The sequence below is a fragment of the Rhodnius prolixus genome, unplaced genomic scaffold (genome assembly GCF_049639745.1).
Source record: "Rhodnius prolixus isolate KJV_2025 unplaced genomic scaffold, Rpr scaffold_2, whole genome shotgun sequence".
In the NCBI taxonomy this organism is placed as follows: domain Eukaryota; kingdom Metazoa; phylum Arthropoda; class Insecta; order Hemiptera; family Reduviidae; genus Rhodnius; species Rhodnius prolixus.
The window spans coordinates 9832173-9845681 of NW_027411592.1; the positions used below are offsets into that span (position 1 = coordinate 9832173).

At 32.0% G+C, this 13509-nt stretch overlaps 1 protein-coding gene across 1 annotated transcript; it reads left to right on the top strand.

Annotated features, from left to right (window-relative positions):
- The first annotated feature begins 4429 nt into the window (after positions 1–4429).
- LOC141448907 (clavesin-1-like) lies at positions 4430–13440 on the top strand. Its single transcript, XM_074117767.1, has 8 exons — positions 4430–4865; positions 9338–9519; positions 10617–10776; positions 10889–10950; positions 11596–11789; positions 12277–12393; positions 12732–12825; positions 13071–13440. The coding sequence occupies exons 2-8, from the start codon at positions 9363–9365 to the stop codon at positions 13256–13258; spliced, it is 972 nt and encodes a 323-aa protein (XP_073973868.1). The 5' UTR covers positions 4430–4865; positions 9338–9362; the 3' UTR covers positions 13259–13440.
- Positions 13441–13509: the final 69 nt, after the last annotated feature.

Consider the following 13509-nt stretch of genomic DNA (forward strand, 5'->3'; position numbering starts at 1 on the left):
GTTTAGCGTTTAGCTTCGTTACTTGGATAAAATGCATTTTTCCGAAAAAATTAAAATAATAATGATAATAATACAAGTACAAAATAACTATGTATAATGTTAGTGAAATTTAGGAGAAGAAGTAAAGTTATATTTCTTCTAAATTTTCGAGTTCCTTACACATATTTTCTAAAACCTTGAAAATATTTAAAAGATTCAAATATAAATAAGGGTGAGACTTGGTAGCCAAATTTTCCCGTTTTGACCAATAATCATTTGCTCGGACGTGCCTCTCCTTCTGCACTGATCGGTTTACAAAATATGTATGTGTGGATGTCCACACCCTCCGGTTCAGTCCTGTACTTCCATGTTGAGCTAAATGGTAGTAAGTCGTACATGTTTTAACAGGATTTTTATTTGTTTAACATTTTACTGAAAGTATAAACGCTAAATACTTAAAGTTTACTCGTTTTTCTGGCAAGTCCTTCTTTATAGTATAATTATTCCAAAGAAATAAAGGGAAATTATATAATAATGGTTACATGATAAAAGGAAAAGGCGATTAAGGAAGAAAACGATTTTTTGTTTCTTTGGTTTTGTGATAAATTGACTTAATGTATGACAAACTGTGACTCATTTGACGAAACTATAGTTTTACTGAAAAACAACTGTGAAAAAAATTGAAATATAATGAGAAATAAATTACCAAAAAATTAGTTAAAAAAGTTATGTTTGTGAAAAATTTAGAAACTATAATCCAATTACAAAATAATTATAGCAGCACAATGATATGCGGCAATTTCTCATATTTGGAATGTTAATAATGAAACAATACTATGTATATAAAGAAACGTAATGCTTTTTTTTTCCAGAGATTCTTTCCATTCAATTGGTAGTTACAGTCGGAGTTGAATAGCTAAGTTACATTACTGAATATTTCCTTTTCACACAAAAAGCTCTAAGGCATTATATGAAAATAGAACCGAATACACCAATACGACTTATTTTTGTATCCCTTGCCTTTAACAGCTCGGCTATCGTGGCTCCTTTTTTAATATAAATCTTTTTTTTTCTTATATATATATATATATATATGTACATCGAGGATGAAATAAACTAGGTTCAATAAGTGTTTTTTCCCCTCCATTTAACAAATTTGAGAAGTGTATAATTGGGTCTTTTAAGATGACAAAAAAAAAAAATCATAATCATAATAGGGAAGGGATTAGCTATGCGGTTAGCGTACTGAACTCCCATGCGGAGGTCCCAGGTTCGAATCCAGCTGCTGACCCTTAGATTTTCTCTTCCTAGGAGCTTCTTACAGCTCACTGTCCGGTGATGAACAGTGTAACGAGAGAACACTGTCCGGAGGCCGGCAGTGCACTGAATAAAGCTCCGGGCGCCAATAACCTTAGATTTTGACGCGCCTTAAATCATTAAAAAAAAAAAATAATCATAATAATAATAAGTTCCTGGCATAATTTTGTTAGTGCTTGCGTCCTTGGCCGAGAGTTTAGGACAATTCCTGGTTACACGGAGCTGTTCACTTTCACCTCTCATGTTTCGAAATTATGTCATCATCACCATCACCCTGGAGATAATAAAGTGTTGTACATTTGTAAGATAAGAATAATAAAGTTTGTTCAATAAAAATAACTAGTACTACTGACTTCAATTTTTTTATTAATTTGAAGTTAATATTAACATTACTCATTCTTATCTTTCTTATCAGTGAGACTATTCGTATCTCAATGACTTTCGTATTCGCTCCTATTGGTTATTAGCTCGTTCAACTACAGAAGGTGTATATATATAATACAAACACAGTTATTTATAACAGAGTTTTTGATTACAACCTTTGCTAGTCTTTTCTTAAAAAATATTTTTTTTTTTTACAGAACTTTGATGTAAATTAATTAATCAAAAATTTGTAGATTATAATAGTTCCATTTTTTTAAAGTTTTTTTTATGTTTAATGTTAATTTGCAACAGTAATTAATACATCATCAAATGTGTGTGTAAAAGATGTATAATTTATGTAGTAACAACGAGCAAGCGTAGCGTCACAACGGAAGAACATGAGAAAAAGCAGCCAGTGATAGCTCTCTAGTTTGAAGGAAGAGGTTGGAAAGTAAAGAGATCATGGAGACAATGTCGTTTCAAACAACGTGAAATATTATGAGGATGGGAGTGTTAGAATAAAGATCGGTTCAGAGGTTTGGTAATCTGCTGGATTGAGGTGGAAACTTAGAAATCAGGTGTGGATTACATAATCGAGGGTTGGATTGGAGATATAGTAAGCTGAGTTTAACATTCTGCGAAGGACTTTGGGCTGAAAAGATTGTATAGGTTGAATGTTGGAAGTTTTGGCGGAGCCCCAAAATTCTGCTCTTTAAGTCCATGTTAGTCGAAGTGATGTTTTATAAAGTAAGAATTTGTTGTGTATCGTCAGAATGGATATAGGTCCAACTTTACTCTAATAACTCTAAAACACACATTCGAAACAAATAAATAATTTGAAATTAGTATTATTAGTAAGTAGCGTAGCGCGATTATTTTATCTTGGTAAAGTACAGGTCCAGATTATTTGCCTACATAGTCAATAGATAGATTTAATTAATAATAGAATCTTTTTCCCTCAATATAACACTGTAGGTAACAGATGACAAATTCAACACTTAAGAGCAGAATACTTTTCTGTCACCTATTTCACAATATGTTTCATAACCCACATTTATTGCTTTATAAATTATTTGTCCTGTTCAACTAATTGACCGGGCAGTTTTAAGCTAAATTTTATACGAGTATAAACCCATTTACTATGTGTTGTAACCAACCACATAACCGATAATTTACTTTGCAATAAAACTTAGTTAAGGTTTATGAAGTAAAGGATTCATGAGTTTTTATTAATTTTACTCTAATTACTTCAGAAATCAGTTTTTCGATATTAAATTGAGTACAAGCTTTTTTCCATATATGTATAGCAAATAAATGATTCCTTATAAGATGGAAGTCCGTACTGGGGACAACACAGATTGTAAAAACGCTGTTGATTCTAATGCTAATAAAACACTCTTATAATACTTCAAAATTAGGTAATTTAAACTGTAAATTAATCTTGAAAACTGTTAGCTATATCAACCAATTATTATACTGGTAAAGAAAAACCACTATGTCTGAAATTGATTTACACCTACTGAAGGAGCGTGTTCCACATCCTCCAGTACAATTGGCAAGGTGTCTGGGAAATCGGTATCTGAATCAAAGATTCCTACTGAATATTAACTAGGAGCTTTTTTTTACATTATATTTTCATGCCCTTTCTCGGCTTCTCTAGCGTTTTAATTGCCATCTCCACCATACCTATTCTTTGAACATCTGTGATATTCTGCTTTCCAAATATTGAGCGTCGCAACCTCCTTATCAGAACATGCATATTAAGTGTTTGTATCAATTCAAATGTCTAGCGTTTGGAATCTCTCTTTCTATAAAATCCGACAACCAGATAACTTCTGTTTATGCCGATTGTAATATACAAACTAAATACTAATTTGAGTTTCAGGCGTTTGTTCAGTTTTTAAAACTTTTTGTTGAAAATCCTCAATTCAGAACATTTCTTTTAGGCCAAAAAAAAAAATTATATTAGGTAAAAAAGATCTTACAGAGAAAAATTAGATTATATTTTGAAAGGGTTCAGTATTCGGTATTCAGTTAGCCTCCTATAATGCGACTAAAAAGTGAATTTTATGGCATCCACTGTTTATAACATCTCCTCCAAATTTGGTAGGTTTTTTTTGAAGAACAATAAACCACAGAAACTCTTCACAAATACTGCAGAGGGCTACTTCTTTACCCTGACATCTACACGTTGACAACGCAACGCACATTTCCTCAGGCTGCAGAGTCCCTATGCAAATGGTCTAATCAATAAAGTGATGATAGACCAGTTAAGTTAATAATGACCTTCCTCGTCTGCATTTAACCCACCATTCCAATTTTTTGCGGTGCACCTATTCTTTTTAATGTCTCAATGAATTTGAAACCCAAGTAGGTTACAAAGGAATCCTTCCATCGTTTCCAGTGGTTAGCGGTGCTACTACCCACTTCTATCTGGGGAAACTCAAGTACTTTGACATGATCACCACAATTTCTCTTACAAAGGATAAGAGAACGTGAAAACTGTCTGATGAGGTTGTTAAAATTGAGGTTGTTTTATATTGTTTTAATATAAAATTAAATATTATTGATCTAAAAAACTTCTTTTCCGCTATCCTTACATAAACCGGATATTGAACAAAAAAATTAATAAAGTATAAAAAACTGACTTTATACGTATAAAATAATGGTTGAAATGGTCAAGGAAACCGTGGAAAAAGAATTTCTATTTTTTTTTTATTACCTAAATAACACCTGTCTTAGACTCCTATTGTGGCACTTGAGCATTGTTTCCTCGATACCCGGTATTTATAAAAGGAAGGAGGATTACATAAATTTATTTAGGCGCCAATTGTGTCACCAGATTACGGGATCACTGCTCTTACAACTACAATAGAGTTTTTACGTAAATAATTCGATAGGAGACGCTTGAGTCTTATGCGCTACGTGAGTTGTAGCTGTTTAGAAGTTGTGGATAACAATTAAGGGTGAAGCCGATGATAATAACGCGAACAAAGCGTATCTGATATTTGTATGTGTGAAGAGTGGGGAGCGATAATATAGCTAGACTGGTGCATTGTTACTTAGCCCTACTGTAGTTTTAGCTGTGGCTTGAAGAACATAGGAAATCTGTTTAAATTAGATGTGCGCCGTTTGCAGCAAGATTGAACGCAAAAATCTGAACACATAACATCGTCCAGTTTATGCAGGATATAAAGTTACAAACAGTAAGTTAATAATATTCAATATAAATTAATAATGTAATATTAAAGGTTTCAGGACTACTTATTTTATAAAAAAGAGTCCCAAGAAAATTTTACGAAATGGTATTACAAAAAATAGCTAGAGTACATTAATTTCATCTAGTCATCTGGCACTAATTCTATATATTTTTTTAAACACACTGAACGTAAATTGAAAATTGTGATAAAAGTGTTGTCACAAGTTCAATCAATTTTAATTTCAATATTTTGTCAACAGCTTTAAATTACATATTATAAGGGTTTACTTTTAATCTGAGAAATTTATGGCACCCTGCGCGCTCCAAAAAAAAAAAAAAATGTGATTTTTAGATTATAGTCATTATGTGAGGTACCCAGTGAACAAAATATCTCAAAAATAAAAAAGCGCAAGAAGTACCAGCTGCATATTAAGTTTGGATTGTACCAGATTGAACTTAGCGATCATAACCCTTCAACGGGAACAACGACATTAATGAATCGTTTAAGTTTTTTGAAATTTCTCTCGAATCGATTTCTGTAAAATTATCATCCTGATGGAACTCCATGCGAATCTAAATCTCTTGTTTACAATATCACAATATCGTACAACATTTGGACGACTTGATATTTTAATATAATTTGTTTTTATATGAGTATTGAGCTGATTGACTTAATTTTTGAAGATGCTTCATGAGAAGGAGACATATGTCTTGGACTACTGGCGTTAAAAAGTTTATGAGACAGTTAACACCGTTGGCAAATTTAAAGAAAGAGTACGGTACATTTGCATCAAGAATTAAATATCAGAAAGCAAGAGGTTTACTAAGTTTATGAGATGCTTACAAAAGCAAACTGAATTTCGCAGTAATGTTTGAGCTGTTATAAATAGAATCCAACTGATTCTTTGTCACCACTCCGCACCCAACCAAATTTAATTACGAGTACTGAGTATACTCTAATTTCTCTGCGTATGGGATGTGCGCCCTCTTCCAGAAGCTTGAAACAAAACAGCAACGAGAGGAATTTGGTGATTCTATATGAAAAAAGATGCATTCGATTCATCTACAAGGAAAGGTCATGGTAGTATTTTCTGAAAAGCTAACAAGATTATATTTTTTATCGATTACCTTGCAAAGCTTTAATGTACAAGTAAAATTGCAAAAAGAGGAAATTATTTTTCTTCATCACAACTAAGAAACGATCAAACCGGAGATTTCGACTAGGTTCTAGCAGGGAACGCAATTTTGTCTAAATTTGCTACGGCGACTTTTTTAAAATCTTGAATACTTAACTTTTATTTGCAACATTTTCTGAGGAAAATTGTTTTAAGGCAGTTCTCCATTTTATATTCAGTTCTGGGGAAGAAGAGTGATGACTTTTTGCAAAATAATTTATATAAAGCTGTGAAACTACAGTGGTACATGTCGACTCAAAATAAGTTAACTGCAGTCTCTATTGATGTTACGAATGACGTTAGGGATATAAAGTTCTCAAAACGATGTTTTGTATTATTGTGTGAGGGTTGCATTATGTGTAGCTTGTATGATTTGTAAAAGTATTCTACGAATATAACAAAAGTTGAATAAAAGAGAGGAAAAAATACGTGAATTTCATTTTTAAAAAAAACTGGTAAAAACCACAATGGAAGTTTCTGTACAACATCGAACTTCTTGCGAAAATATTCACGCCCTGTACCGGAAGGACCGACTGATTAAATGAGATTTTGAGATTAAATGAGAGATTAAAAATTTCCGTTTGAGAATTATTTAACCTCTAGATAAATAGTAAGAGATCCTCAGACTTTGAGATAGATATACAAAAACTTCTTATTGTACATTTAAATGAAAATTGAAACCATATTTGTTTATCTGTACCATGACGAAAAGCCGAGGATAGGGAAGAGTGGCTCTCTCTCTTAAATGAGGTCCAGGTCCTATTTTAGGACTGTAGCACCATGGGAAGGAGAAGGACGAATCTTAAAGAAAAAGTTATTTTCACTTTCAAAATGTAGTTAAGGATGCGCGCGTGATTACAACATCGGGTCATCAACCTGAGTTCGGCTGCAGAAGTCAGTCTGGAACACCTTATCGTTAGACTTGGCCTATAAAGAGAATAGAAGGAGAACTAGGTGAATGAGTATCCTGAAAATAAGGAGGTAACTTTCCTTCCTGACTGTTCATGACAACTGGCACAAGTTCGTTTATTTTTAACGCGGTGAAAGTTACATAATGGTTTAGTAAAGAAATAAAAAAATGTATTACAAAGGTCTTTTTTAACTGTAGTAACGCACTGGGATCAAATGACGTAATTTTTACAATCTGGCATTTTATAATAAATATTTTGAACAATGATAGTTTTGAGTTTTAAGATATTTTGTTGCGAGACATTTTTTTTTAATTACTATTCATTGTTTAATTAGGTATTCACATGATCAATAAGGTGCATCGATTAAATAAGGCAACTGCAATCTAATGAACTGCAGAGTAAATAAGTAGTAAAGTCCAAAATTATTATTTTTCTAAGACTACGTTATTAACTTAGGAATTTATTTCCAAATAATTGATTTTTGCGAGTAACTGCAAATGTTATTATTTATGCATTTTAAAATGCTCTCCGATTAAAAAAAGATGTTTACGAATATTATAATCTCCAAACAAGTTCCACTTACCCCCTTCTTCAGAACTGCTCTTACACCATTTACCGATACCCATTATGATTTGGCTTTCTTAACTTCCGGGAGTTTCACTTCACCAATGTTTGATCGGTATGTCCAAAAATGCTAACTGGTTCAAGTGGAAAATGCCGTAGAGTTTCTGTTTGTGTCTAGAAAAATTAATGCTGAACTAAATGATCCTTGTGTTCAACTGCCTAACTGCATTAAGCATCGAATAGGTAGCCACAGCCATAGAACATCGCTTCATTTACTGAATTGATATGGAAGATTCAAGAATGAATAACCATGTCTTCTATAACCCCTGAGTTCTTCCTTCCAGATAAAATTACTTTAGTTCAGTAAAGACTAGAAAATTGTGATTCAGCCCTAAAGCTCCAACTTTACAATAGTTCGTTAATACTAAATAAAGTATTTTAACAGATTCTTATTCTAATGCAAAAAAAAAAAGAAAGAATAATTGATAATCCCCGCTAGTAATCACGATTTGATTGGCAAGACCAATTAAAACGATGGAGAAAGTCCCAATATCTTGGAGCTGTAAACAGATGTACATACGAATGTGCAAAAATCTGTCCTAATACTTACATCACATTCAGAACACAGGTCGAACTGTACACATTGTGCAACGCCCTTTTGCAGTCAAATAATGAAGCGTTCATGCTTTAAAAGATTACCTACTTATGAGTTATTGCAACATATGAGCAAATGATGTTTTGACAACAGTGTAGTTAATGTTTGCGTTTATTACCTTTTCTACTTTATATTATACATTTCAAAGTGTCAATACTGATTATCTCAAAACGAAATGTTAATAAGCAACAATATTGGCTGATAATTAATAATAATTGGTTGCAAAATAGGCATGTAGTGCCTCTTAGTAGCAACTTTAAAGGTGGAATTCAAACGTTTTACAAATCACTGAAGATGTTAAAATATCTCTAACTGGACAATTATGAAAAATTTAAACGTAATTTTACTGTATTCAACGATATAATGTTAATTTCTGAACATAATAAAAATAAAATTGCTCTACTTTTTTTAAGTAACATAGGAATATGAAGCTGATGTAAGAAGTATTGGCTAACAATACATAATACTTAGGTGCGCCTTCAGAAAAAAAAGAGACCCGTTCTCTATTCTTCCGGGAATTTAATGAGATTTACAATATAATTTTATTTCTGAAGGAGAAGCCATTACTCTGAGTGGAAATAAAATGACGCAGTGACCATTTTGGTCAAATCCTAGAAATTAACTGTTCGTTGAAAGCCAAGTGATAGAGAATAAAAGAACATTGCTCCGTTCAACGAAGATAAAGATCAAAATAGTATATGGTCTTCTAAAGTCCTCACCTCCTAGACTCTTAAGTCGTAAATTGTGCCTAGGTGGGAGTATTCCCTAGAACGAAGAGTTGAACTTACTTTCCTACAAAAATGGAATTACAGCGTGATTCTTGAAAGGTCCAAGATTCAAGGAGGTATTTGGAAAGATTCAATTAGTAGACTAGTGAAAAATAAAGTATAGATTTGAACTTTTTTGCTATTTTAAATGTTTTGGCTACGTGACCACTCATAAGCACACAGATCAATGTTTGAAAAACCTTAACTTTTTGAGGGTAAGGAAAACCCTCAAGATGAATATTCAGTGAAAACAGAAATTAATTTTGAACGCGATACTTTTATTTTTCGAGAGTTAGAGACAGTAAAAGTAGTTCATTCCAAATAACTTTAATCCTCAACTCAAATAATTTAAATGGGTGATTTCTTTTTGGGGGAATCAAGTAAAATCTCCTGAAATATTGTTACAGTTAACTTTGCCGTTAAATTTTCACAATGAATGGCGGCGTCAAATATTCGGGGCCGCTATCCAACGAGACTTTACAAGTGGCGAAAAATGAATTGAGAGAAGATGACACAACCAGGGAACAAGCTCTGCAGCAGTTGAGAGACTGGATACTTAAAAATCCCAGGATTATTTCCTGTAGAACTGGTAATTACTTTTCTCTCTTTCTTTTTATCAAAGTTTGTAGTGATTACTTATGATAATTTATTTTCTAGAAACCACATATATATAGTTTTTTGTTTATCAGTACTTCTGATAAGTAAATTTTATTTATTTTGTTTTTAAATAATTAATTGGGCGGAAACTGTTTCTTATTTACCGCAATGATAAAGTTATCGCAATGAAATATATAGTTAAGAATACTGCGCGAGATATAATGATTTATTTACCAATGGTCTTTTCCAAAATGTACTTTTTCTCCAATCCTCCATTTAATATGCCTAACTGATCATTGCCCTATCTTTCAACTTACCATTTAAATAAGACTTCTAGTGTTTCTATTATTTCCGGCCAAAAACATGTTCTTCAACCCCTTCAGTATTCAGTACTTTTTTATACAAGAGATGTTTCTTATTTATACAGTGATGGGAACCATAATTGCTACTACCACAATTTTGTATTTTTCATGTTTTAACAATAAGAAACTGAATGGAGTATCTGAATCTTATCCTTTTGTTTCTGTTTATTTCCCAAGACTTCCAATTCCGTCTTACGGCTGCACTTCTTCCAACAGCACAAATACTAATGCGCATTCAGTCCAGAGCGAGCGTAATAATGTTTTTCAATTCGGTGGTGAAGAGTAAATATTCTCCAAACAAGTTATCTTTTCGGTGTAATGGCCAACGTGGCTAATAGGCGAGGATAACTTTTAGGTTGGGCTTAAAATTCTTGAATTTTGAGTTCTGGATTGTCTCAGTAGAACTAATACCTCTCAGCCAGAAGACGAAATCCTCTGGAATTGCGACTCAGGAAGTGCACATCTTTTGTGTCTAGGTTTCCCTCAAGGAATATGCTGGGCTTAAACCGTTCAACACCGTCTGCCGTCTTGGAGCCGTGTGAAATACAATTTTTTCAAATGTTATGACATTTTAGTTTCACTCTTTAAGTTACAAATGGAAATTTTGTCTTAAATTACGTAAATCAATTGCTTGATTTTTGTCATATAAACGTATTTCAACGCTATTCAATTCTTCATCTTTACGATAATCATAAAGATTTTTTCTTTTTTTGTTGGTTGCACGTAGATGACAATTTCCTTTTGAGATTTCTCAGATTTAAAAAATTCAGTTTACCGATGGCGCAAGAAGCCATGGAAAGATATCTGTTATTAAGACAAACTATTGCACTAGCGTTCAATAATTTGGATCATCAACTTCCTCGAATGGAATATTTAATAAACAACGGGTTAGTTTTTTATTTTATTAAATTACAAATTAATATTATTTTAATTTAATCTTTGTTAATTTCAAAAATAGAAATTTTAATAACGTAAGATTGATTTTATTTCCTATTTAAGATATTTATTTGCAACTCCTGGAAGAGATATATACGGCAGAAGGTGGATTGTTGCCCGTCCAGGTATTTATCTCACATAAATATAGAATTCAATTGAATTTTTAAGCACATAACATGTAAATGGTAAGTTGTAATCCATCTTGCCCTTTGATAATTGGCATGCACTATCTGCTTGAAAGCTCTTTTTTAGAAATGTGACAAAAAAATAGCCAAAAAGTAAGTTTCAGAGCCCGAAGGTTGAAGAGGGAATGACTTAACTTCGTCAAATCAACATAAAATATCTATTGCGGCTCTTTTAAGTGTCTGTTTGTCAAGGAACTCCGGTCACTGTAAAGTGTCCCCAATGGTATAAATGTGAATGAGTGTGTGTGATAATAAGTTGAAGTTTTTCATGGAGAGATGGTAGATCAAAGTAGCAGTACACTATAGTAGTAGTAGTACGTCTGCAGATCATAAATGCGTTAATAGAATGTTGGAAGTAGTAGTTGATTGAGTGTTGCGAAGTTGGGATACCAGCAAGGACGTCAATTTTCCAGTAGTAATGATAAGTCTATTTCCCCTACAGGATGTCAAGTTCTTGAAACCCCAAAATGTTCGAAGAAAACCAAAATCTCCTTCTAATACACAAATTTACACTGAAAATGCAGTGATTCACTTTAAATAAATGGATTACTTAATGATATTTGTAAATTACTGTTTTATATATAGGCGTGTTTGACCCTCATAAATTTATAAATGCGGACATGTGCCGTATACATGGGATTGTGTATGAAACATTGATGGAAGATGAAGAAAATCAGGTCAGAGGCTTTGTACATTTTGCTGATGGAGCTGGTGTTAGTTTTCCCTATTTAACACTTTTCACGCCGAAAGAAGCAGTAAGAATAGTTAAAAATGGAGAGGTAAGAGTTTACAGGTTTTTTTAAGTTAAAAATTCGCAATTTTTATGATAGATTCTCTAATAATTCTCTAACGCTTTTATTAAAGAAACAGTAATAAACATTTTAGAATCACACACAAATATTTGCGCCATAAAAAACAAACAAAAAGCAAAATTATACAGTTTACTTTTAAAAATAATTCTTTTTAGAATTAATTTTTAGAAAAATAGATTTGTAGTTAATTTGAGGAATCTAGGCCTACTTTTGGACGTATATATGTAGGTCACTCCCGAAGTAGGCCTATGACATTTCTAGTGATTTTCTGTTTTCTGACTAATTCATTGCTCCAGATAAGAAACTATTTTCATCTAATTCTGAGTCTAACATGACGTAGTTGTTTTTAAAATCAGTTAAGACTTAAGCTGGTAGGGTCTAATAATTCAATATTCCTCAAGTATTAACTTTATCCTCATTTTTCAAGAAAATATTTTATTACTTTATTTTTCAGCGAACTATACCTATGAGACATAAGGAAGTACATGCAATAAATGTCCCTTCTTCACTTAAATATGTTCTAGACTGGGGTATGACGCTTATTTCTGATAAAATTAAAAAACGAGTAAAGGTAAATTTATTTATGGTTAATATGATTCGATCCACTTTTATTTTTATTTTAGTATAGTTTCTCTTTGAATATTTTCGATAAAATAGTGATCAACATCTAAACTAGAAAAATTTCAACCAATGTAGGGTTTGTTACTCAGAGTTAGACTGTTGATAACATTATTTGTACTATTACAAATTTCACTTCTATACGTGAATTCATTTAAATATACCAATGTTTATAAAATGAAAAATGGAAATAAACGTTCACTTAAGTCATTCAGACCATAAGTTTAGTTTAGTTAATTCAACGCTAATGGCAAATATTCAATCATTTACATTTTTGCTCTTATATTTCAGATATATACTTCTATTGATGAAGCAATCAAATCAATCGACACAAGTATGCTTCCAAAGGAATATGGAGGAACGATGCCTATGGCTGAGATGATTGGTATGTCTAATTGACTGATAGATATTTGCATTTAATTGTGGAATACTCCATAACCAAGATAAATTAAAATTATGTAAAACAGAACAGTTGTATGAGGTTGACTGTCAAAACCTGCTCGAAAAAACGAAATGTTGAAATCACCCAAATTTGACAATTTTGCTTTCTTTTTCTATAAAAGATCAACTTCCACGATTATCTTTAAAATATAGGGTAAAATATATTTGACGGACATGTCTCTTTTTCAGAATTATTCAAAAAAGAACTAGCGGCAACAAGATCAACCCTTCTTTCTCACGATGATATGAAAGTAAGACTAGAACTATTTTCAGAAGGAGCAAAAGTCGGTGCAGTGTCCGCTTTGAAAAACAACAGCTGCAGTCCTTACAAAAACGATATACTTTCAGGAAGTTTTCGAAAACTTGAAGTAGACTGATCTCTGTAATAAAAGAAAATGTTATTACTAGTTGATAGAATTTCTTTCTAGTTAGATTAGTAATTAGTTTTATATTTTATTTTATTTTTTTGTAATATAAAAAGTTAAATGACATTTATAATTACCAAATATGTACTTTTATAAAATTAAATATATTTGAATTTATTCATACTTCCTAATAATCAATATATGTTTCTTTTTCCAACATAAATATTAAATGCATGAATTTGTCTCTTATGAAGATCTCCAAA